The following is a 26,916-nucleotide window of genomic DNA, read 5'->3' on the forward strand; positions in this document are numbered from 1 at the left end:
TGACATTACTTGAGACTTGACTTGAGACTTGAGGATAAAGACTTGAGACTTACTTGAAACTTGAAAAACAATGATTTGGTCCCACCTCTGGCCCTTGGTATTCTTAATATGCTCTACATTTTCCTGCTCCATATTTTATTCTTCAGTTATATATGTCATTACAGCATGGTACACGGGTGCTTTTTATAATTGTATGAGATCTAGAGGCGACTACTGCGGTCTCCTAGTGACCAAATCAATGCCAAGGAAGGTTTTTGCAGGTTGCATAGACACCTTTCAACTACAACAAGTAGTTTGCAGATGTTCAGGACCAGTTTCACCTAACTGGCAACAAAAACTTACCAACCAGTCAAGGGATACATAATTTTTTATCATTTTACCCACTTGACCTCACTGTCACACGTCCAAAGTGGCAGACAGCCTAATGTCACACAATTAGTAGTCAAAGGCCGTGTCCAAATTCATGGGCTGCATCCTCCCGAGGCCGCATTTGTCGGCCGATTACGACACAGCGACGCAACAAAGGCTGTCCAAATTCGTAGACTCTGACAAATGCGGCCGACAAATGCGGCCTCCTTTTCCCCAGATTTGAAGGATGGGTCGGGTGTATCCTTCGCGGTCCACCATATCCCAGAATTCATACCACGGCCCAGCCAATTCCAGGCGGCAGCTACTTAGTTTTAATATTACTCTTATTACTCTTTCTGGGTCACAAAATAAACTTTTAACATATTTTCAGGCGAAAATTTAGCTGTGTAAACCTCAAATATCTGCTTGGTTTATCAAGACATCGCATATTTGCAAAAATACTCAGAGGTTTTCATTGATGTTTGTTACCCACCAGCTCGATAGCTAACCGGAAGGTCGAGGCTCACTAGAGCTGGGCTCCCGACACATTGTTTTCAGACCCCCCGCGGTCTTTCGTTACTCAGGTTAAACATGATATATAAGTCGCCTAGCTAACTTTAAAATGTTATTGTCTGGCTTTTTTTTTTTTTGGCGTTTAATTTGTTCGTGAGTAAATCAGTTTGGCTAAGATTACAGCTGAATAAATGTCAAACTGATTAAACAGAAGTGTGAGATGATCGAGAATTTACGCCACTGTCCTGTTAAATTTTAGATAGCAAGGAGCAGACGGCTGAGTTTATTAAACTCCACCGAGACAGCTGCTGACGCAAATCTGAAGGCTAGACCGTCCAATTTCACAGCCGCTCACTTCCGGCCTTCGGAGGACCTGGCCCATGTAGACCGCGAAGGCCTGGTCCTCAGGAGGATGCAGCCTATAAATTTGGACACTCCCAACGTCTCTATAGGGCTTTGGAGCGTGATGTCACAGGAGGCGGGCCACGCCCCCCGCCGCCATGACAGTAGGCCAGACAAAGGATACAGCTTCAGCTATGGTTCGTACGTGTTTTGTAGTTGGTTGCAACGTTAGATCTCACGATCGTGAAGGCAAGAACCTGGATAATGGGCTATCTTTTCATCGTTTTCCATCCTGGCGGCAACGTGAGGGATCCCATGTATCCGATATCACCAAACAAAGACGCCAGGCATGGATTGCAGCGGTGAGACGAGCGGATATCGAGTTCCGTGCAATCCCCAGCTTTTTGTTGGTTTGCTCGCGGCATTTTCTCTCCAGTGAGTTCTAAATTAATTCATATCACTATTAAAAGGCTTTTAGTGTTTTTTTTTCAATGCGCTGCGATCATAGATAATGAGATAAAACATGCTAATGTGTGATGCTGCAGAACCATGTCATGTCGACTGAGTAGCTTTTGATTTGGCATTATTGCAGGCAAACCAGCATATGAAATGGATGCAACAAATCCAGACTGGGCACCAACACTGCACATGGGGCACGACGACAAACCTGTGTCAGACTCGGACCGGCACGCAAGGCGTATGCAACCGAAGCGAAAAAGAGCACCCATTGCAGGTAAACACCCCCCCCCTCTGAAAACATACTAAATTGCTCTTATGGTACACTAATCCGCACATAACTTAAAGATGAATCACACACCTGTCATTGGAATATTGGTGTACATTAACCTTATGTCTATGCACTATTTTTATCTTACAGGCTTGATGATCGATGAAGGTCTGACAGAAGAACAACAACAAAATAACCATGTCATGGAGGCAGTGGACAGCAGTTGTGTTGGACAAGTGGAGGTTGACGTACCAGCTGCAAATGTGGACAGTGGTGATGGGAGTGACAGCGTCACGGAAGCTGAAGGGCAGACGAAGGATTGTGTGTGCAGTCAACAGGGCAGAGCAGAAATAAACCGGCTGTTGGAGGAGAACAGACTGCTTCGAGCACAGTTGCAAAAGACAGAGCTGAATGAAACTTTCTTAAAGGACAATACCGAAAAAGTAAGATATTACACTGGACTACATTGTTATGCTGTCTTAATGTCCCTCTTCAACACTGTCAAAGATTTCCTGCCAATATCGAAGAAACTGACAGGTTTCCAAATGCTCTTACTCACACTAATGCGTCTGAGACTTGATCTTCCAGTCCAGCATCTTTGTCATCTATTCCATGTGTCCCACAAAACACTGTCTTCTGTCTTCACCGATACCATTGATGTTTTGTATGCCCGCTTAGGAGCACTGGTGCACTGGCCTGAGAGGCACTGTCTGCAGGCAACAATGCCTCCACAGTTTACTGAAACATTTGGAAAACGAGTAGCCATCATTGTTGACTGTTTTGAGATTCGAACAGAAAGACCATCTAATTTAAAGGCACGCGCACAAACATACTCTCATTACAAGGGTACACACACCATAAAATACCTCATCGGGATTACACCCCATGGAGCTATTTCTTTCATTTCCAGGGGATGGGGGAGTCGTGCATCAGATAAACACATCACAGAGAGATGTGGCATTCTTCAAAAGCTGTTACCAGGGGACGTAGTATTGGCTGACAGAGGCTTTGACATCAGAGATGCTGTAGGAATGATGTGTGCGGAGGTCAAGATTCCAGCTTTCACAAAAGGCTACTGTCAACTTGATGCAAGGGACGTTGAACAAACGAGAGCAACTGCCCACCTGAGAATTCATGTTGAGCGAGTAATAGGTAGTTTGCGCAACAAGTTCAAAATGTTACACACTACAATGCCAATCCGACTACTCTTATCATGTGAGGCTGAAGACACAACACTTCTTGATAAGATCGTTAAGGTTTGCTGTGTTTTTGTTAATATGTGCCCCAGTGTTGTTGTCAAACCAGGGCCAAATGACACTTGCTCCTGTTGAGTATTCTTAAAGCTGTTTTTTTGGATGTACAGTACATTGTAAATAGCTGTACTTTGTGTGAAGTTGTTTTAATAAAACAAAAAAGAATAGTATATTTGTTTGTTTTTCTTTATTATAGATCTATTCACATGTACACAGCAATCACATAAAAATGAAATGCAAACTATTTACATCGCACCACACAGCTGTCATCAATCTTTAACCACAACATGAAACATTACAGGCTATTTAGAGCAGCACGTTGTTTCGAGAAGTATTTCCTAACAAGTTCAGGAAGGCACACTTTACGAAAGAAGTCTTGTGCTTGCTTTAAGCGCGGTTTCCAGAAATCCATAGCAGGGAAGATACAGCCCTTTGTCTTTTGCGCTGATTTTGAGCATGGTTCTGGCAGTCCCTGAATCCAACACTGTGCGCTTGTTTTGCTTTCTGGCCTACTGACATGGCGCCGCGATCCCACAATGCACTGCGGCGTGACGTCAACTCCAAAGCCCTATACTGGGCCTTAGCTTAAACAAGCTGTGTTAGCTCCTCCCCCATTCCCCCATTGGCTGCCTCTCATGAACATGAAGTTTGAACAGTGTGTGGGTGGGGCTTCTGTGCCTCTGATGACATCACACATATGTAAGAGTGTAAAAAACTGTGATGAGCTGAATGTTTAGAGCAGCCTGAGCTTTTAGCTCACAAGCCTTACTGTACATACACTGACCTCACAATATGAGCCTCCAACACTGAAACATCAGATATATGACAGGAAGTAAGAAGAAGCAGAATAGATCATCTTAAAGCTGTGTGTAATCACAAAATTCGTCAATCGAGATTAAAATTAAAGATTAAGAAAAGGTAATTTTATGGCCTGATATTATAAAATAATGTAATTAAATTTTGTGAGTGCTGCTTTTCCAGTAATCAAAAAAGAAGAAGAAAAGAATCGATAACTGCAGATTTACATAAAATATTCAAGTATTTTCAAAAAATATCTTGTAAATAAGTTTTAAAAAAGCACCTTAATGTGTGTATTTTATTCTGTGTGCATCACCTGCTCTGCCATACAAACACAGCCAGAGTGATAACATGTTATTGGACTGTATGATGCATACACTGTGGCTCAGACCTGCAGATCTCTGGTCACTGAACCATCAGCAGGAAAACAGATAGCGAGCGTTCAGGATGAGGCAGCCGTCGGGATATTTGCTGATTGAGAGCTTTAAACCGACAAAGAAAGTGTAATTGAAAAGGCGAGTTTAGCCCGACAGCCTTTTGTGATATCTTTTTAATTAAGTTTCCCTTTCTAATGTGCGATCGGCGGGAGCGATAGGAGCGGCGGCGACACGCACAAGGTTTTGTTCATTAAAATGTGGATCTTCAAGAATGTGGCGCTACTTAAAATTCACCCAGATGAGAGGGGAAAAAAAGCCGCTGTGGATACACAGCGACTCACACCGAGTCCACTTTACAGGCGCGAATACACAGAGGATAAAGCATACATGTGATCAACGTGCAGAATATTAATATCACACCTGAATACTAAGCTATCATCACAGGCTCTGCACACCATCTTATATACAAAACCCTTCTTGTAGAAGACTGAGAGATGCTAGAATTTAGTCAAGTCAGTCAGCAGATTTAAAAACACCAACGTGAACTTCAGATACGAAAATGTACTTGTATATTTATTCATGTGTTAAGTCTGATGGCAGTAATCGTTCAGTTACCAACAAATAACAAACTACGAGGCACTGCTCAGACTTAAAAACGGCCCCAATAGTTATGAGGGCCACGGTGGCTCAGTGGAGATATCTCATATTACTGTCACGTAGTGTATTTTGTATGATTTACTGATTAATTTCAGGAAGTCCAAAGCTTTTATTGATTTTTTTTAAGCACTACAATGTACAATGACTACAATGTTTCCATACTGTAAGGTTCATTTATGTCTATGTCAGCTGCCATGCAAATGACATCCAAGCATCCCTTCATCCATCCACCCATTTTCAGAGATGTGGGGGGCAGCAGCCTACTCCAGCTATCATACTGAGAGAGGCGGGTACACCCCAGAAATGCCCCCAATCTGCCATACCTACTTAATTTGCAAAGATGGTCATTCTTCATAAAATTGTTACCATTTATAGTCTCACTTTAGAAATACACAAGTCACTGTAGTCTTCTCCTAATAGATCAATCGCACTAGAGAAAAGTTGGCAGTTGCCTGATGATTGCATTTGATCTTTTCACAATGGGCAACCGATTGCAAGTAGTTAGGCAAGTTACCAAGAAGTTGCAATTTCAGTACCTACGACCTCTGTGCAACCACATTTGGTGTTCTGACTCTGACTGCAGTCACTTTCAGACAAAGTTTATTTAAAGTCAAGTTAAAAACACGGATCGTCAACATGTTACAGCAACAGTGAGCATGTGAGGCATCTCTGTCCGGTAGGTGACTCAACTCAGCTGGTTATAGTCTTATATAAAAGCAAGCCGCTTAGGTCATTTGTCATTAAATCAACATGTTGCAGCAATTACATCTCTACATCACTTTGTGGAGGAATTTATCTTTCTAATCTGCGAGCTTCTGGCTGGAGTCTTAATGTAAGCAGTCAATACCAGCCAACTTGACCCCATTCAATCACAGACTGATTAACTCTGTTTTACTGGAAGTTTATTGCCATCTTCATGCAGCAGAGTCAGTCTGAAAACAGCAACTGATGATGAGCTTGAGTCTATCCACAGGATGAGAAGCTCAGTGGAGAAACGGGCCATATTTGCTTTGTTATGTATCGTCACAAACTGTGTGCAGTACGATTTATTGATATTTTAACAAAGCCTGTGTACCAATTGCCAAAGTTACAGCTTTTATATAAATACAGTGTTTCTCAAAAAAAAAAGGTACGTCTATTTCAGCTGCCAAGCAAACGTCATTGTGGAGTGATGATTTTCTAGTGCAGGACGAGAGCTGGGAAACAATTTATTTAAAAAAGAAAATGTTCTGAATCTGAATGTATCATTTTTAAGGTGAAAATGAATTTAGAGTAGGTAAAACAAGAGGAAATAAGGAAAAGCAGAAGGGTTTCCTGACAATAAAGCATGCGTTTGAGGGTTATGGATGGGATTCATCTCCTAAAACCGCCATCATTACACTCTCTGTTATTGAATTGTAAGCAGGTGTAGTTCTTGAGTCTTGCTAGCTTTATGTTTAGTTACACAACAAGATGCTTCCAGTTAAAAATACCAAAACGTAAAGAGTCTTCGATAGCTTTGAAGAGAGAAGATGGCGTCTGTACGTCCGTAAGAACTCTTTGTCTTCAATCAAACAGAAAAGAAGCGAGGAGAAGACGACGCTCGGCATGAAAAGAAAGCCTCGAGAGGGTTTTGAGCGGAAGCAGAAAGACCTCTCCAGTTTTTCATCATGAGTAAAGTCAGACAGTGAAAGCCCAATCAGAGCTGCAGGGTTACAGAATAAATTCAATGGAAAGAGACTCATCACAAACAACAACTTCTCCTGACAGCGCTGATTGAGAGGCACGGAGACACAAACGAGCAGCTGTTTGGGCTGCGTTCTCCCTCACTTCCTGTTTGTCTTCGCAGCTTGAAGTGTTTCTTTCCTCCAGTTAAGGTCTATTCAGCGTCTCTGGAAACTGGCGTTTTGCCTTTTGTGTCTTGTTGATGACTTTGGAGGCAAGTTAATGAAAGGCGATACTGAAGGCAGAAAGCGAGGAGAAATAAAGACCAGTGTTGTTTTTTAAAACGCCATTACGGGCGGTGGATTACAGCTGAGGGAGGAGAGAGCGCACAGTGAAAGACGAGCCGGCTGCTTCGCTAAAGCTTTGTGTTTTAAGGCGGAATGAAGCAATGATCTCTTAAGGTTTCCCAGCATGGAAACGCAGGAGTCTCCTGGATCATTTATGCTGTCGTCTGTTTCTTTATGATGATTCACACTAAACGTAAAGTGTGGCAGTCATGTTTGTATAAGCGAATACTAAGAGTGACCAGAAAAAAGTATTTTCTCACACAGAAGAAAGACATAATGGCCTCAGCCCGGTCACTGTTATAGAAACTCTGTCTGGTTTGTGATGACAGCCGACTTATTGTGACTTGAAGACTCGCTTTGAAAAAGAAAAATATCCAGTCCTTGTACCTGTTGGCCTTGAGTGACCGTGAGACCTCCCTCGCTCTTTTCTCCTCGCCTTCTCTGCACTGGAGGTTTGTCTACACCGATTATTTTGCAGGACATGGCTCACACCCTGATATTTTTCTTTGTAAATGGATTTCCTGTGCACGGGGCCTCATTGTACCTTCAGAATTTGCTTGACTGAACATTTTATAAGTTGAGGAAGAATGAAAATAACTATTGCAACTCAAAGAAAAGAACAGAAAAGCGAAGGCTGAATTCTTTCTAATGGCCAGCAGAGGTGATACTGGTTGTATAGAAGTGTATGAAAAAATGATCCCATTGCTCACTTGATCTCTGGCTTCAGTAAACGCTTTCTTGGTGAGTTTATGGTTTCAGGTATTATTGAATAAAGCATAATGTTCATTTTGTACATTATGATCCCAGTTAAGCCACAGAGAAGGATAAACGTGAGCATCCCTCTCAATCAGGTCCAGCAACAAGATGGAGAAAGTGAAAATTCCTTATTTACCAATGGGTGGTGTCACAGTGGCTACATCCATCCTACAGTCTATGACACTAGAATGAAAAAGTAAGCTGCTGCCACATTAATTAAAAGTCATGCAAGTCCATCCTATGTAAATTACTATTTATATTAATTTGCATTGTTTACACTCCTGATTTTATTTAAACTCCACACAAGTGACTTTGCTTTTACCTATATATCAAGATTAGCTGTAGTTACAAAGGTTTTGCCTTTAAAGGTAACCCAAGTAAATTAATCAGGTACAAACGACCTTAATCTGCGTGATGGCAGTGTGGAGGGTGGGTGTTTTAAAGGTGTCCCACCACCAAGCAGTTTGGATGGAGTTTAAAGCCGGCTTTAGTAAGTAAGCCCCCCCTTTCGGACCATACGGTGGCTCAGGTGGTGGCCTCAGAGTTGCTCCTGATTCTGGACTCTGGAGATCAGAGGAAGTTGCCATGCCTGCCTCAGGAGGCAGCATTCATCATAGCACAGCATGCAGTGGGGTTGTTCCAAGGTTACACTGCCTGCTCCATACATTGCTGATTACATAATCCTCCAGCAGGGTCGGGATCAGTTTATTATAGTACTCATTACAGTGATAAAAAAAACAAAGTGCTCTTTATATATGATATTACTGAAGTCGACACTTGGACAAGAGGTAATAATTACGAAGCATAAACAAATCAGCCATTGCTGGGCTTTGGATTTACAGACATCATCATATAGATGACAGTTTTAAAACCCATAACATTTTTTAAAAGACTAAAATCCCCTGCTCATTTACTCTCTCGCTTCCATTTGAATACACAGTTCACCAAATTTAATGAATAAAATTAAGTATGACACGGATAAGTGGAAGACAATATATGGATGGCTGGATGGATGACACATGACAGTAAGTAATTCAATTAAAGACTTTAGAAAACTTTAAGAAATCCTGGTGAACTATTGCTAAAGACCACTTTTAAAAATTGTAATAAAGTCTGTCTCCTTGAAAGCAAAATATAAGAAGTGAGGAGTGGCGCAAGACTTTTGCACAGTACTAGTATATGTTTGAGCCTGGCTGTCAGTATCTTATTCAAAAAATGTGACACACATATGAATCGTAACATGACAAAAGTATGCTATGTAGCTAAGGTACAGTTAGCTAGTCATGTACCCTTGTCTTGCTTTTGGCAAAAAAGCAATTGTGCTCTTAAATAATGTATTGCTGATTTAAATCAGCTTTTGTTTGAGGGCAGACATAAGTTGGTATCATGTTAGCTGGTGAAGTTGTTGAATAATCCAGGCAGCTAGCATTCCATTCAATGCTAGCAAGCAAGAAAGCTACTACAGCTAGCTAACTTAGCTACAGTGTATGAATAGTTTATAATGTTAGCTGATAAAATAAAATGAATATGGTTTGCTTTGGAAAATTTGTTGATTTTTATGCATACAAGCAAGTATCTCCAAAGACAAAGAAAGGCTCCAACATGAATCAAAGGTCTGACTTTTGAGACTAATTTTCATTTAAATCAGGCTTTATTAAAGTAAATACTGTTTTTGTCAAAATATGCAATATGAAAAACAACAGATGAACTTATATGAAACATTCACATTTATACCCAATTGAAAAAGTCTTATTTTTATTCAATTTTTTTTAGTTGTGACCAGAGATGGGCAGATCCGATTACTTTTTTCAAGTAACGAGTAAAGTAAGGGATTACTATTGCAAAAAAGTAATTAGATTAGTGTTACTTTCCCGTAACCAGGCTGCGTTACTGCGTTACTAAACCGTGATTTTGTTTGTCAGAGTGTTTCATGACAATGACGTAATCGCGTGCGACATTTGTGGCAACAGACGTGTGTAGATCAACAATGGATAATACAGGGAGTGCAGAATTATTAGGCAAGTTGTATTTTTGAGGAATAATTTTATTATTGAACAACAACCATGTTCTCAATGAACCCAAAAAACTCATTAATATCAAAGCTGAATGTTTTTGGAAGTAGTTTTTAGTTTGTTTTTAGTTTTAGCTATTTTAGGGGGATATCTGTGTGTGCAGGTGACTATTACTGTGCATAATTATTAGGCAACTTAACAAAAAACAAATATATACCCATTTCAATTATTTATTTTTACCAGTGAAACCAATATAACATCTCCACATTCACAAATATACATTTCTGACATTCAAAAGCAAAACAAAAACAAATCAGCGACCAATATAGCAGGGCTTGTGATGTAGCATAACTTAAGCAGCAAGGAAGGTGATAAGTAAATAGCATTAGCAGACAATTGAAGTTCTTTTTAAGCATACTTTATTGCTAGCATCTCCCTTTTACCATAAAACAATCAATCCGGCATGCAAAAATCCCACTGGCTTTATACAAGACTTTGCCCACACCTGACCTCGTTAGTCCCTACCATTGAACAAAATAGGTCAAACCAAATAATACAATTCTAAACAAAGAACAGGAATAAAGTCATGCATGAAACTGACAAACTCATTTACTCAACTAAATAGTTTGTAAAGTAAAACACTGCATACAATATAACTCAAAAGGCTACTTTAAAGAAAACAAACAATACTATACAAAATGAAAAACCCTCCATTTGGTTACACCCAGTGATCCAATCATTGACCTCATGACCCTATATAAACAGGAAGTAGTGGGCGGCCCTTCCCATACACCTGTCTCACATATAGGACCTGCAAGCACAACATGGACACCATGGTAAGTATAACCAAAGCAACATAAAGAAACATAATTTACTAGACATGTGCCTGTAAACAGAAGAGAATTCAGATGATCTGGTGGTTAGTAGTGTTTGCTTTAAAACACATGCATGGATGTAAAGAATGTAACTACTGCTACCACAAACAAAACCCGGGATATTGTGTGTTAAGAGAAGTTACACCAGCAATGTCTAAATTAAAGCATTATGGCTGACTGTAAAATAACAGAGCACAGAATAATAATATACGCAAGTGACAAATGGCAAATGAATTCTGTCCTAGCCACTTTGTCACAGGGCTCTAGACTAACTTTTTGCCATGGGTGTACCGGTACGCCTAACTTTAAAAAGTTAGGCGTACCGGCACAAAAGTTAGGCGCACACAAATTTTATAATAATTTATATAATATAATGTGTTTTTCTGGATACACTGTGCTTTTTCAGCATTCAAAGATTGATGACACCGTGTCAGAGCACTGGCTATGAATATCAGAAGGATCAGGCCTTAACTTAACAGAAAAGTTAGCAATAGTTCTTTTCCTATTACAGCTACATCCACTTCTGTCGTGCCTAGGCTGCTCACTAGGGCTGGGTATCATCACTGATTTCTATAATCCATTCGATTCCGGTTTTCAAAGTCCCAATTCGATTCAACTTAGCCTCAGACAGTCAGAAATATTATAATTCTGATCATTTATCAGTACTGACTTCATCAGAATTGTGAACATCACAGCAGATGCCTTTGTGTGAAAGTAACTGAGAATAAAACACAGAAAAACATGAAGGAGATTTTCCTGGTCTGGCTTTTTATAGCAGATAACCTTAAAAATATTCTACAATGTCCTGCATATAAAGTTTAAATTTCTTCAGTATTGAACAACAGAAAAAAATAGGCTTTCTTGTCCGAGGTCATTTAAGTGAAAAAAAGAAAAAGAAAAAGACAGCAGCCGACAGCTCTGTAAACAACGGTAGACTGGTGGGTAATAAGCGAATGAATAATACAGAAAACAGAGATTGGAGACGGGAAACTGTTCTTGAAGTACAGAGAGAGAGCTAGCTGTGCATGAAGTGTGATTTTAATAGCCGTGGAAGCAAAACAGCAAAATTCATGACGACATTGATCAAATGTGAAGCGCAGTTTGCTGCTTCTTTTGCTGCTGGCTCGGTGGATTTTGGTTGGAGAGAGACAAAACCTGCAGCTCAGAATCAGCGCAAAAAGACGTAATCACAGCGCGGAACGGACGCATCAGAATCGCTAAGTTCCGACAGCGTGTCTGTCTACGGGCTGTCGGGTGAGAAAGCCGAGAAAGACAAAGTTGATTCTGATGCGTCGGTCCGTTCTGTGTTTACGTCTTTGTGTGGAATCCGTGTACCTGCTCTCATCTGCTGTTTGGTTGTTGTTGAAATGGTTTTGTGAGCTTTAATCTGAGAATCTGGCGTTTCTGGAAAAACACAGTTATATTTAAAAGTCGATTCAGGATTTAATGAATATCGCTTTATTCAAGCTACTCACCTCCCACTTCCACCTGCACTTTCAACTGGACCACGACCAATCAGAGAGGTCCCGCCCCTTACTATCTCTGATTGGTTTAGTCCACGATAGGGGCAAAATGTGTGTCTGTTGTTGACCACAGGGAAGGTTGCAGATTTTTTTTTTTTTTTTTTTTTTTTTTTTGCTACCCAAACAGTTGGTTGCACAAGTGCGACCAAATTTTTTTTTTTTAGTCGCACCACTGAAAAATTTGGTCGCATTTGCGACCAAATTGGTCGCACTCTAGAGCCCTGTATAGCCACCTTTCTTTGCAAGGACACTCAAAAGCCTGCCATCCATGGATTCTGTCAGTGTTTTGATCTGTTCACCATCAACATTGCGTGCAGCAGCAACCACAGCCTCCCAGACACTGTTCAGAGAGGTGTACTGTTTTCCCTCCTTGTAAATCTCACATTTGATGATGGACCACAGGTTCTCAATGGGGTTCAGATCAGGTGAACAAGGAGGCCATGTCATTAGTTTGTCTTCTTTTATACCCTTTCTTGCCAGCCACGCTGTGGAGTACTTGGACGCGTGTGATGGAGCATTGTCCTGCATGAAAATCATGTTTTTCTTGAAGGATGCAGACTTCTTCCTGTACCACTGCTTGAAGAAGGTGTCTTCCAGAAACTGGCAGTAGGACTGGGAGTTGAGCTTGACTCCATCCTCAACCCGAAAAGGCCCCACAAGCTCATCTTTGATGATACCAGCCCAAACCAGTACTCCACCTCCACCTTGCTGGCGTCTGAGTCGGACTGGAGCTCTCTGCCCTTTACCAATCCAGCCACGGGCCCATCCATCTGGCCCATCAAGACTCACTCTCATTTCATCAGTCCATAAAACCTTAGAAAAACAGTCTTGAGATATTTCTTGGCCCAGTCTTGACGTTTCAGCTTGTGTGTCTTGTTCAGTGGTGGTCGTCTTTCAGCCTTTCTTACCTTGGCCATGTCTCTGAGTATTGCACACCTTGTGCTTTTGGGCACTCCGGTGATGTTGCAGCTCTGAAATATGGCCAAACTGGTGGCAAGTGGCATCTTGGCAGCTGCACGCTTGACTTTTCTCAGTTCATGGGCAGTTATTTTGCGCCTTGGTTTTTCCACACGCTTCTTGCGACCCTGTTGACTATTTTGAATGAAACGCTTGATTGTTCGATGATCACGCTTCAGAAGCTTTGCAATTTTGAGACTGCTACATCCCTCTGCAAGATATCTCACTATTTTTGACTTTTCTGAGCCTGTCAAGTCCTTCTTTTGACCCATTTTGCCAAAGGAAAGAAAGTTGCCTAATAATTATGCACACACCCCTTCTCATTACAGAGATGCACATCACCTAATATGCTTAATTGGTAGTAGGCTTTCGAGCCTATACAGCTTGGAGTAAGACAACATGCATGGAGAGGATGATGTGGACAAAATACTCATTTGCCTAATAATTCTGCACTCCCTGTATATAGAGTATGGGAGAGCAGTAGCGGTTTTAGATACGGGCGGTTGCCCGGGGCGGCATCGTGGTGGGGGGCGGCATCATGGGCATCGGCAAAAAAAAAAAAAATGCTTGTACTCATGCTGCCCCGACGTCAGCCAACACATATTGGGAATGGCATAGGCACCGATCGGTTTTCTATCGCCCATTTGCTGGGAGTAAGGACGCCCTTCGTTTGCGAGGTGCGCCTGCTGCTTGCGGCGCAGAGAGGAGAGGGCGGGGCGGCGGGGGGATTTTCTGACCGGCTGGAGCAGCATCTAATGACCAACTCGCAAAGTAAAACAAAATAAAAATAAACCAACAAACACGAAAACACCAGACATTATGATACAGACTTATAATTTGCACCAATGTTTTTTCGAAATTCTATACACGAAAAGTGAGCGCGAGAGCCCTCGGTGCGCCTGCTTGCTGCTGAAGTCAAAGTAAACTTTATTGTCATCTCCGTTACATACAGTCCAGTATATAGAGCAGGGGTCCTCAATCCCAGTCCACGAGGGCCGGTGTCCCTGCAGGTTTTAGATGTGTCCTTGATCCATCACAGCTGATTTAAATGGATAAATTACCTTCTCAACATGTCTTCAGTTCTCCAGAGGCCTGGTAATGAACTAATCATGTGATTCAGGTGTGTTGACCCAGGGTGATATCTAAAACCTGCAGGGACACCGAGAATTAACAGAGAAACCCCCGGATCCCCCCACTGACATGACCGCTGTGACACCGGGCAAACCTCCGCCTGCTGCACTCCTGCTAAACAGGTGAATATAGATTTAAGAATTTTCTGCTGTGTTTTATTTGCATCTATTTGAAAGAGCGAGTGTAAACCCAAAAAAATTATTTTATTTTATGCTAAGTAATGCTTAAGTAACTAATTACTTTTGAAAATAAGTAATCAGTAAGGTAATGGGATTACTTTTTTGGAGACGTATTCAGTAAATAGTTACTAATTACGTTTTTCAAGTAACTTAACCAGCACCAGTTGTGACAGTGTTTTAAACCAGCGGTCCCCAACCTTTTTTGCGCCATGGACCGGTTTATGTCCGACAATATTTTCACAGACCAGCCTTTAAGGTGTCACAGATAAATACAAGAAAATAAAACCAGTACCAAAAAAAAGAAGATTTATTCATAACACAAAGACCCAGGGAAACCGAGTTAATGATAAAAAAAAAAAATAACGATAAAAATCCTGAAAACCATACATTTCACACCCGAGCCTCAACTCTCACGGCCCGGTACCAAACAACTCGGGGTTGGGGACCGCTGTTTTAAACTAACTGAGAATTGTTTTTAGCTAACGCTTGCTTGCATGCTACCAGAAACAAACTGTAATATCCAATGTAGCTGCTAGCTAGCTAACCTTAGCTTGTAACATCTCTTTGATTCCTCTTTGAAGACACATCAGTGTTAGTTTTTGTCCTTATATGGTGTTTCTGTTGTGTCAGTTATTTGTTGATGTTAATAATTTCCCTCCATTGGTAATCTAATACTGCTGACTGTCGATGCAGTAGTGAAGAGGGTCACTGAGGCAAAACACTTAGTGGAAAACTATAAAGTTATTAAATCACTCATTTTAAATTTGCTTTACAATACATCCATATTCTACCAATAAAAAGTCATGTTAAAAATGTTTCAAAAGCAGATTTAGCCTCATACAATCGAGTCCAGAGTTAACACTGAACATGTACATGAGTCTAAATCTCCAGTGGAGCTTGATTTTATTTTGAAAAACATGCATGCTCTGTTTGGTGCATTTTACCTGTGTGTGTGTGTGTGTGTGTGTGTGTCAGATGTGACTGCACTAATGAATTAAACAGCAGGCTCATTGCACACGCAAACACACACTCTCTCAAAACAGCCTCCAACAATGACCACTCACTGAATCCCATTCAGCCTTGATTTAATCAAACTCCACTCGGCCTTTAGTCTTTTGTTCACTGATTTTATTTTTCCTCTCTGCCGTGAGTGGCTGCGGGGATGCACGGGCAGGGAGGGAGAAAAGCTGCGGTCAAATAAACAAACAGGACGAAACCATCTTTTGTTGTAGATTAATGGACGCCGTGCTGTCCAGCGGGGTGTTATTTTGAGGTTTATTTTTTGAATCATTCGGGTTTAATTGCAGATGACAAAAGCAAGGGGATGGGGCTGAATGGAAAATTACAAACACCCTCCATTAAAAGGGAGGGCTTTGCTGAGGAAAGGGCGTTTAAACACAGCATAGACACAGGATGAGTTCAGTTAATGGGAGATTTCATTTGTGTTAACCCAGAGCTGTGATTGAACCTCTGAACCTCAAGCTGGGCTTTGGTTCAAATGAAACCAGACCACCCCGCACAATAAAAACCCACAACCCTTTAGAAATGCCTCAGAGACCACTGCCATTTCTTCAGTTTATCTACTGTTTACCTTTTTCTCCTGTCCTGTTCAGATCTGTACATTAATATTAATGTTGTTTGGTAATGTCTTTTTCTCACCCACAGACTGTATATAAGCATCACCTTTGAAAGACTCCACCTCAGACAGTATCAAAGATGGACGTGGACTTAAACCTGCATTCTTTTTCAGCTCCACCAGGGGGCGACGCTGTTGACTTCAGGGGTACAGTGTTTCGTTTCTGACCACAATCACTGCTCTCGCAGTTTCTGAAGTTTCAAACTCACTAAGCAACCTGAGTGTCCATGGAAAGATTTCGATGGTACCAATCAAAGACAACTTTGTTTCATTGTAGGATGATGGGTAGAGCTGATCATTTACACAACATTGCAAATAAAATGCTTACCATCATTACCATCATTTTACCGCGCCGTAGCTCATAGTAAAGTCTGCTTTGGATTATTGGCTGTTGTGATTTGGTTCTATACAAAGAAAAGTCAAAGGAGAACATCCATTCGTCCATTTTCTTCCACTTTTTTCCCGTCTCAGATTGCTGCCCTTCCCACAGCCTAGTTCTGTCATGGTCTGGGTGAGTTGTGAAGCCCCTGTGTTCCTGGCGTCTCCACCCCTGGGCGGGGTCCCTTTTTTTTCTGACCAGTGGCACCTGTGAGCAATTAGGCTATGGAGATATAAGACTAACGCGTGCAACCACTCCTCGCCAGATCGTCAGCCCACCCATGTTAGTGAAGGTTTCGCAGTCACTGAATGTTGTCATGTTTTTCTAGAATTAATTCTGAGCTCTCTGCTCACAGTTAAACCTCCGGACATCTTGCAATCAGGTTCCTATTTCCTCATTGACTTTGATCGCTGGATTACTCGCAGCCTCTCCGGACACACTCACTTACCTGCCCCCCATGCCCAGCACATTGTGGATGCATTGAATATCTCCTTCATGTCACCCAGACCGTCTTCCTCCTCTATGCTTTGCCTCTGCCTGCAGAAAGTAAGACTGTTTGCAAATGCAACCTACATCTGGGATCTGTGTCCGGAATAGTAACTAACTACTTGTTTCCTTGTTTCACTGACTTGGGTTTCTTGCTTGCTCCTTTTTCCCCGGGTTCCTACTCTGGATATTGCCCAGTGTCGGGTTCCCAGCTATGTCCACGACATCCCCAAAGCTCCCTCATGGACTCCCTCACTGACTATTTCACTGTAAATGTGTATATAGAGTGACTCATGTAGTGTCTCTTCCAGTAGGGCAACATTTATAGTATTCACCTGGAGTGTTTAGTATTGTGCTCAGGGAATCTTAGTTTAACCTTCATTCGTAGTGAGACTAGCTACATTCTGTTTTTGCTGCAGGGTTTCCTTAGCTCATCGAGATGATAATTAATCGGATGATCTCGTGGTGTTTCATTATTTGAAGTCATAGCTAAATCTGAATTAACAATAACTGGTCTGAATTTACGTAATCCCCAAGGTTTTAGTATATCACGGCAGATGTTGTTTATTTGAGTTGTCACCCTGTCAGTACTGTTATGTTGTGAATAAAGTTTCGGATACTTGCATTCACTTCACGTGAATGGGTCATGAGTGGTGTCTGCACCTGAGTCCTTCCTCCTGTGGGCAGTTGCTCTTATTTTCTTCCCACCGTCACCACTTGCTTGGGGGGGGGTAATGGGCTTCTTGTGGTTCTCTGTATTATTGTAGGGTCTTATGAACCTTGAGGCTTCTGTGGTTGTGATTTGATGCTGCATAAATAAAATTGAATTGAAAGCCTTAATTAAGAATTTAAATTATAAAACAGGTGACTTTTTAAAAAAAAAAAAAAAAAAGAAAAAACACCGCTGTACAGTTGTCATAAAGGGAGAAATTAGCTGTAGACCAAAACAGTTTTTAAGTGGTTTTATTTGTTTTTTGCATCAGGCTGTAAACATGTTTCTGTTTTAGAGTTGGGCATTTTAACATGGGAGTCTATGGGGACTGACTCACTCTAGTGGACATCAGAGGAACTGCAGGTTTGGAGGCCACGTCCATCTTTTATGTCCAGTCGGTGGTAACAAGGTACTATTGGAGGGGGGGAAAGGTGATGTTAGACTTGGACAATGAAGTGAATATTAAAGGAAAAGTATAAGAATTATTGTTAATGTTAGTACAGTCAACCCGATTTGTGTCCTGCTGGGTTTGATTTTCAACCAAATTTTAAATCTGGTCTGTAACCAATTAACATTTAAACACTTTTCTGTTGTCCACAAAATGTTGCATATTTTTATATTTTTTCAAGTTTCTGCACAAGTGGTTTTTAGCAGGTAACATACGGTCACTAAAAATCTTGCTATAGATCAAGTGGTTTGAATGCTGAGGAGACAAAGGAGGAAAAGATCAAACATAAATCACTTCTGCAGATGAAAACACAAAATCACAGCAGAGGATGAAACGTGGTGGCGCTCAGACCGGAGCCCTCCAGCGGCGTTCGTGGAGGCAGAAGCACATAAACTCTGTGCTGTCAGCCGATGTTGGACTAATACTGAAATAATCCAGGAGTTCATTTATGAAGCGGCTGGCGAATAAAACAATATGAATCCCTGGACTCTGCAGGAATACATTAGGCAGCGTGCACTAATTCTCTGTTCAACTTGAGTGCAGCCAGTTTCTCCATTAAAGGCCTGTGTGCTGTTTGCTCTGTAATTACTACTGCAGCTACAAACAGTCACTGCTAATGTTCACTGTGTTAAAGTGGCTTTAAAAAGGAAAACATACACTGAGCTCTGTGCTGCTGTATTTCTAAAATGACCATTTCATCAATAATGCAGCAGCTGCAGGAAAAGCGGGAACTACTGGCTCTATTTCATAACTGGACTAATAAACCCCCAGTGAAGACTTCGCCTCCAATTTGTGCATTTATTAAAGCTTTTTGTACTGTGGGGCTGATAAAGGGATGGAGGAAGGAAACACTACAATGTTAAAGCGATATCCAGTATCAGTGAGTCATTTTAGTGACTAAAAAGCCTTCAGCTCTGTCTCTGTTTAAAGTTACTCCCTTTTAGGAGAAGGTGTCAGTGACAGAAAGAAGCGACTAATAAGACTGAAAAGTCTCTGTCAGAAACTGCAGTTCCTCTGCTCTCCACTAGGGGCTCCAGCTGTAATTCAGTCCCTATAGACTCCGATGCTAAAATGTCCAACTTTATATGAGAAAAAAATTTGTTTACACCCTGATACAAGAAAGGAGGCGTGGCCATTAGGGGCGTGGCCTCTTTAACTCAAAGGTGAATGGTGACACAGGTGGTATTTGAGAGCATACCGTGTGTAGATGCAAAAAATGGCAGTAGCTTGAATGTTGACCCATCAAAATGTGGCATCGTGATGTCTATCGAGGTTTCTCACATGAAAACAAGTGAACATTGCTCAAGTCTTGTCCACCATATTGGATGAGATAACAGAACAAGCATCAAAGGAAAAATGTGTATTCCTTGAGGGGGTGGTGAGTGGTTTGAGAGGTTGCTGCACCCATAAACGTGCTTCCTTATAATTGCTAAAAGTGCAATGCAAAGTGGGTGTGCTGGGTACCACTGCACCAGACACAATCACTGACCCCTAAGAGTAGCTAGCAAAACTACAGGTGACCACAGCAACTTGTTAGCAACCAAAGCAATCACCCAGAGGTTTTTGGTGCCCCTTGTCTTTATGACCAATTTAACCCAGAGTTAACTGAATATTTATTCAGTGAATTAATCCTCAAAAACTAATTAAACTTTGAGATTTTTGAGGAGTAAATTCATTTGCAAGAAGAAGAATGCTAACGTTAGCCTCAAAACTGTCCAAGTCTTGGTCAAATTAATTTAATGTCACCACCACTAAGCTCCTTGGTTTGAATTATGACACTTAATTTTCTTGACAGCTTCTGTTGTCTGGTCTTATTGTTGCCACCACCTGTTGCAAATAAACACACAGTAGTTTAAAAACTGTGATTTTATGTTAAAACATCTTAACTTGTGTAACAGACCTTATTTCAGATGTCCACCAAATTTGAGACAGATAAGCCAAAAGGACAAAAACTCATTTTCATCTTTAGGACTCTTTTTCAAGTTTTTTTTAATTGGCAAAAAAGTCAGAGTTGTAGAAAATGTCAAGTAAAGACATCATCCAAGTTATAAAAAAACAACCCTCAAAAACACACTTCTGTGATATTAGACCATTAAATTAAACCAACCACTCTGCTCACTCAACAGTGCTCCATCTCACTTCAAAGACTTCAGCGTCTCCATCTATCCACGCCATGGTCAGCTCCCCTCTCTTACTCTGGTCAATTGCCTGAATATTTAAAATCAGCTATAGGTCAACTATTGCTCCAAAAGTCAAACCCATTTCAAACAGCTTCCACCCGATATCTAAACCCCCCTCTTGGCCTTTGAAAATGAGCAGATCATTGATTACATGAATGGCACCGGCTCTTTGATAAATGTCAGTGGGGTTTTAAGGTGGACCCAATAGACACTCTTTGACTTTCTCCTATGACCGAACACCCACTCCAGTGCTTTTAGTTTTAGAGTCAAAAAACCCCAAACACTAAGTTCATTATCATAGAACGAGTTATTACAAGCACCATGTTTTATTTTTATGTGGCTCAAAATGAACATTTGAAAATTACGGTCTTGTGAGGATCCCAAATATTTAATCCCGTCTGTGTAATTGGTCTTATTGTTGAACTACTTCCTGCTTAGTTTTCTCCTCATGGTTTCTACTTCCTGTCTTAATTATTTCCACCTGTGTCTCATCTCCAATCTTTGTCTTTTGGCCTTCTAGTGTTCATTGTTTGAGTTCCTGTGGTTTTCATATCCTGTTCCTGTTCCCTTTTATGGAATTTAATGCCAGCCTCAGCTGGAATATCTTGCAACTCATGTGCACTGCTTTATTATTGTGTAAGTCGACTAAAATCGCTTTTGTTTTACTCCTTGCCTCATGTCGTATAGTTCTTCTGAAACATTTACCATATACGTTACTGGAGCAACCACTGTTTAAATATAACTCACCAGAATGAAGCTTTGGGCTTGGGGTGTCAAACAAGCGGTCTGGGGGCTAGAATCAGCCCACTACAGGTGCAGTCTGGCCCACTCGATGGCTTTGGAGAACATAAACTGTGAACCTTTAACTAACTGTAATTTGATCAGATTTCTGACAGAGAGATTTTTTAACTAAACATTGACACATATTAATAATCCTTCATGCATAATAATAATTCATGCATTGGGTTAAAATGAAGAATCTAAAATTCAGATTTTCCCATCTCAAAGATAATCGACTCCAACTTGATAGAATTAAAGCCATCATTAGCACACTGGAGGATTTAATGTATTATTACTGTTATTGCATTAAATTAATGTTTACCTGTAAGACAGCTTTAGTATTTAGTGTCAGCTCCAGCCTGATTGGACTGGTCGGTGGGGGGGAGCTTCAAACGTCCTCTCAAATGTAACCTGCTGCAGAGCAGGTCTGCAGCATACTGCAGGTTACCTATAATTTTGTTTTTTTCATTATATAAATAAAAACATTTTGATCATAAACTGCAGAAAATGTAGTCGTGGGTGCGTAAAAGTGATCAGAATCCAGGGAAATAAAGTTCCTAATGCTGAAAAGTTTCCAGGTAGAAAATGAGGGAATTAGTGAGATGACATCTGATTCTGTGAAGTTTTCGAGTTTAAAACCAAAAGTATTATTTCTGTTTCCAGGAGCCCAGCCGTGCCTCTTTGTTTATTATAAGTTATTACAGAAAATGCCCCAAGTTTTAATAACTTTAACAGCTCCCAGCTTCAGAGCCGGTCCTTAATAATGATGCGAGCCGCAGCAGTGAAATCCTCTGAGAAATGGTTTGCTGGTAACGGAGGGGACAAACTCCAATTCTCAGCCTGCGGTGGAATAAAACCACGAACAAATCAGGGCCAAGCTGACATTAGCCTCACACCATCGCAGGACGCCCACTTCCCATGAAGGCCAATTACTGTACCTTCACAGGGGCGACGGAGGGTTTCCACCACTTCCAGCCAATGTTTTCATGTGAGGTTAAAGGAGGTGAGAGGAAGCAGCCAGTTTTTACCTTTACAAAGGCACACAGCAGACATGTCTGCCAGACCTGACATGTTTTTTCCTTTGGTTCCCCTTTTTACTCCTCACCCAGCTGCTGTATAATGAGCCTATCTGGCCTTAAGAGAGAGCATTAGCAGTCCGCCGGCTCTGCTATCTGTGACACTTTGCCGCTGCTGAGGAGGAGGAGAGCCGCTTTCCCTTTGAAGAAGATATCAGAATCATTTTGTATTTCCTGCTCATCATCTCTCTGAGCAGAGCTGCAGGACGTCTGAGCTCTGCTTCATCACAAATCAGCACTTCATGTTTGGGTCAGTGAGCTGCAGACGTGTATGCACAGTTTTTATTTCTGCTCAAGGAAAGTAGTTCATTATTAAATCCATTAATATTTTCAGTGTGTGAAATAAAACGCCATCTTACATGTGCTACTGTACTGTAAATAGTACTGTTTGTGTGCTTGGCTGGATGTGTGAATACACACCATTCCCCTCTCTGAGAATGCTGGGAATATGCTGGGAATAATCCCAGTCACTGTCGAGTTTTAAACTGAGCAGATTAAGATGCTTCAAAGAAACTGTCTAAACTAAAATCTCAAAGATGTGAGTAAATGAAAATACAAAAGTAAAAACTAAACTTTTTGGGGGGGAAATTCAAACTAATCTAAAATGATTTATATGAATTTACATAATTAACAAAACATAAACAGGTAATGTCTTTAGTTGTAGTGACAGGCAGTTTTGGTTCACTAACACTTTTCAATATGTCTGCTGGGTTTGTTTTTAAAATCTCGCCTCTGAAAAATATCCTCTGTCAATATTTTCCAACTAGCACTGAAACTAAACATTTTAAAACAATTAAACAAAATAAAATTATATAAATATGAAAATGAACTGAAACTAAACTGAATTTAAAACAAAAATTCAAAATAAATAAAAACTAACTAACTGAACTATGAGGCTGGACCAGAGATGAGAACTCTGTTAGACTATGTTATCATATGTAACATTTTTACAACCTAAAATTGATGTTTTTTAGGAACGTTGTTGCTACATTAGCAATGCTATGCTTTAGTAACTTCAAATTTTAATCTGTTAGCATATGTTAGCCTGATATTAGCATAATTTTTTCGAGGATCCAAATTTCTATTGTCTTTTATGCTAAATAAAATATTTAGATTTTATTGTGTCTCCATACCTTAATAATGTGTACTTCCACTCCACCCACTCCAGAGTTATCTTTCCTTGTTGTCCGTTTTAACCGTGACCCGTGGAAAAGGTAAACATGGCTGCTCTGTTGTCACCTGTTGGTTTGTGAAATTCCATTTTGAAGTCTCAACACCATTTTTCTGTTTTTCCCTCTTGTTTTTTTTTTTTGTTTTTTTTTTTGTTTTTTTTGTTTTTTAAATCTAATATGAAAAGTCAGAGGTGGATCTGAGAAACTGCATGTTCATCGCCAAATGACTTGTTAGGCAGGGGGCTTACCCTGGTTTATCCTTACTTTTGACTCTATTGGGACCAAAATGTAAAAACTTAATTTCATGTTTTATTTAAAAGGACTTCCAACTAGCTAACTAAGCCCATGCTGTTCAACACCGAGAAGACCAAGGAGCTCATCATGGACTACAGGAGGAATGCTGGTCCACATCCACCAATCTACATTAAAGTAAGTAAGTAAAATTTTATTTATATAGCACATTTCTAGATAGACATCACAAAGTGCTTTACAGATATAACAGATTAAAAGACAAAAAACAAACAAAGTTAACAAAAAGCAATTTTAAAAAGGTACGTTTTTAGCTGTTTTTTAAAAGTAATCAATGAATCAACGGATCGTAGGTCCTGAGGAAGGGAGTTCCAAAGTCGAGCGGCCACAGTAGCAAAAGCTCTATCACCCCTAGTTTTCAGTCTCGTATACTGAATGACAAGTAGGCCCTGACTACTCGACCTCAGAGACCTACTAGGGGCATAGGGCTGCAAAAGTTCAATAATATATGGTGGTGCTTGTTGTCGAAGAGCCTTAAAAGTTAAAACCAAAATCTTAAAATGGACTCTAGATTCGACAGGAAGCCAATGTAACTGCTTAAGCAACGGTGTTATATGTGAATATTTAGAAACTTTCGTCAAAAGTCTTGCTGCAGCATTCTGAACGATCTGCAGACGCTCCAAGGAACCTTTGTTTAAACAAGTAAACAGGGAATTGCAATAGTCCAATCGTGATGAAATAAAAGCATGAATAACAATCTCGAGTTCGGTATAGGATATTATGGAGCTCAATTTAGAGATATTTCTTAAATGATAAAAGCAGGACCGATTTAACAGATTTAACATGACTATCTAACGTAAGAGCAGGATCAAGGATAATCCCTAAGTTCCTGACAGATGGTTTTACAAACGCTGAAAGAGGACCAAGAGCATTTATTATACTGGGTCTATGTCTATCTGGGGCACATAAGAGGACTTCGGTTTTGTTATCATTTAGTTGGAGGAAGTTTTCAGCCATCCAGCCCTTAATGGTTTCCAAGCACACATTTAAAAGCCACAGCTTAGAAACCTCCTCCGGCTTAAAAGATATATAGAGTTGGATATCGTCCGCATAACAATGGTAACAAATATCCTCAAAAGGGCTCAGAATGTGCTGGAGAGGGAGTAAATAAACTAAAAACAGTAATGGCCCCAGCACAGAGCCTTGTGGCACACCAAAAGACAGAGACGCAGAAGATGATCTATACTTAGAAACTGCCACAGAGGAAAATCGGTCAGAGAGATACGAGGAGAACCATTTCAATGCAGTCCCAGAGACACCGACCCAGTATTTCAACCTGTTAAGTAAGATAAAATGGTCAACAGTATCAAAAGCCGACGGCTGTGGAGCGTGTGAGCAGCTTCAAGCTCCTGGGAGTCCATATCTCCGAGGATCTCATCTGGACGACCAACTGCTCCAAGCTGGTCAAGAAGCCTCACCAGCGCCTCTTCTTCTTGAGAACTCTGAGGAAGAACCACCTGTCCTCAGACATCCTGGTGAACTTCTATCGCTGCACCATCAAGATCATCCTGACCAACTGTATAACAGTCTGGTACGGGAGCTGCTTTGCCTCAGACTGGAAGGCATTGCAGAGGGTCATAAAAACTGCCCAGCGCATCGCCGGAGAACCACTTCCTGCCATAAAGGACATCTACAGGAAGCGGTGTCTGAAAAGGGCTGGGAAAATCATCAAAGACCCCAGTCACCCATCACATGGCCTCTTCACCCTCCTGCCCTCTGGGAGGCGCTACAGGAATCTCCAGACTAAATACACCAGGTACCGGAACAGCTTCTTCCCCATAGCTGTCAGACTCCTGAACTCTGCCTCCTGACATCTGACCCACATTAAACTCATGGACTGAACATACACACACCCACAACCACCTACACACACACAATGGACAAAAACAAACAAATGGACAACTGTACCCTCATACACACAATAATAACATGGACTGAACCACCACTCACAACCACTAGCTCTTTATAGAGCCTCTGTAGAAATTATCCACATATTTCACTTATCTTAACTGCACCACTGTAAATGCTGTATAGACAATCATTCTGTACAATACGATAATTATAATTCTACAACTGTTTACAACTGTTTATAACTTGCATAGTTCATATCCGATTGTTCAGTCTGACGTCACTAGCCGTGTCTGGGTCTAAACTCCGCTGCAAGTCCATATATCAAACGATCACTATGGCATTACTGAGAGTTGAAAAACTGTCTAAAGTCTTTCATCTTTAATAAAATGATCAGCGTTCTGCTCTACCAGGTGTAACAATTGAGTTTAACATCCAGGCATCCATGAAAACGGAATTTATGACATTTAACGGAGTTAGAAGTTAGCAGGGAGTTAGCTCGCTAGCTTCTATCTAAATACAATATAGCATGTCCTGACTGCGGGGTTTTGGAAACAAATTAAAACGTACAGCTCTGCTATCACTTCCAGCATAAATGAAGACAGAAAACTAAACAGCAGTGACGTTTGTAGGGTTACTGAAGTTTGGCTAGCTGGTATATAATGATGTGCTACGTGACCGCTAGCGACACAGCTATGTTAGCATAATATAAACAAGCTAACTTTTTTTCCACTCGATAAAAGTTAACGTGAGTGTTCTCGGTGGTCAGGAACAAATGTAATCGCATGGCAGGATGCTGTAAAAGGACCAAACTTCAGCCAGGAGAACAACTGAGATAATCCATCCACAATACGAGGTTAGTCATTCATATACTGCTGCATGGGCTGGGCTGTAGTTACATCCTAAGGTTTTAAAAACTGAGCTTAAATAAATGATTAGCGGTAATAAAAGCCGAGGGAGGTCAACAGTGATCACTGACTGTTTTAGGAGGTTTTTGAGATTAAATAGAAGAAAATATATAACATTAAACATGTTAACAACACAAAAGCCATATTAAACGCAGACTACTTTAGGCCCGGAAGTAGGATTCGTCGCGTCATCACTGAACAACCGGATAGCTTTCATATTTATATCCTGTTCATAGCCTGTACAGTGGGGCAAAAAAGTATTTAGTCAGCCACTGATTGTGCAAGTTCCCCCACTTAAAATGATGACAGAGGTCAGTAATTTGCACCAGAGGTACACTTCAACTGTGAGAGACAGAATGTGAAAAAAAAATCCATGAATCCACATGGTAGGATTTGTAAAGAATTTATTCGTAAATCAGGGTGGAAAATAAGTATTTGGTCAATAACAAAAATACAACTCAATACTTTGTAACATAACCTTTGTTGGCAATAACAGAGGTCAAACGTTTACTATAGGTCTTTACCAGGTTTGCACACACAGTA

The 26,916-nt window shown here is 40.8% G+C and overlaps 1 protein-coding gene across 2 annotated transcripts; it reads left to right on the plus strand.

Annotated features, from left to right (window-relative positions):
* Positions 1-1,137: 1,137 nt before the first annotated feature.
* LOC120740686 lies at positions 1,138-26,281 on the plus strand. 2 transcript variants are annotated; one of them, XM_040043174.1, is made up of 3 exons: positions 1,138-1,638; positions 1,796-1,936; positions 2,081-3,312. In XM_040043174.1, exons 1-3 carry the CDS (start codon positions 1,362-1,364, stop codon positions 3,259-3,261), a joined length of 1,599 nt encoding a protein of 532 aa, XP_039899108.1. In that variant the 5' UTR covers positions 1,138-1,361; the 3' UTR covers positions 3,262-3,312. The 2 variants fall into 2 exon arrangements, 1 of the variants encoding a protein (XP_039899108.1); XR_005697444.1 differs by lacking the exons at positions 1,796-1,936; positions 2,081-3,312 and adding an exon at positions 26,235-26,281 and having other exon boundaries at positions 1,535-1,638.
* The last annotated feature ends 635 nt before the right edge of the window (positions 26,282-26,916 follow it).

Source organism: Simochromis diagramma, unplaced genomic scaffold (genome assembly GCF_900408965.1).
Source record: "Simochromis diagramma unplaced genomic scaffold, fSimDia1.1 OVJJ01000433.1, whole genome shotgun sequence".
Taxonomy (NCBI): Eukaryota; Metazoa; Chordata; class Actinopteri; order Cichliformes; family Cichlidae; genus Simochromis; species Simochromis diagramma.

Coding starts and splice junctions, on each gene's coding strand:
- LOC120740686 (XM_040043174.1), top strand. CDS start 1,362: ATGACAGTAGGCCAGACAAAGGATACAGCTTCAGCTATGGTTCGTACG. Junction 1,639..1,795: donor CTCGCGGCATTTTCTCTCCA/GTGAGTTCTAAA, acceptor GCATTATTGCAG/GCAAACCAGCATATGAAATG. Junction 1,937..2,080: donor AAAAAGAGCACCCATTGCAG/GTAAACACCCCC, acceptor TTTATCTTACAG/GCTTGATGATCGATGAAGGT.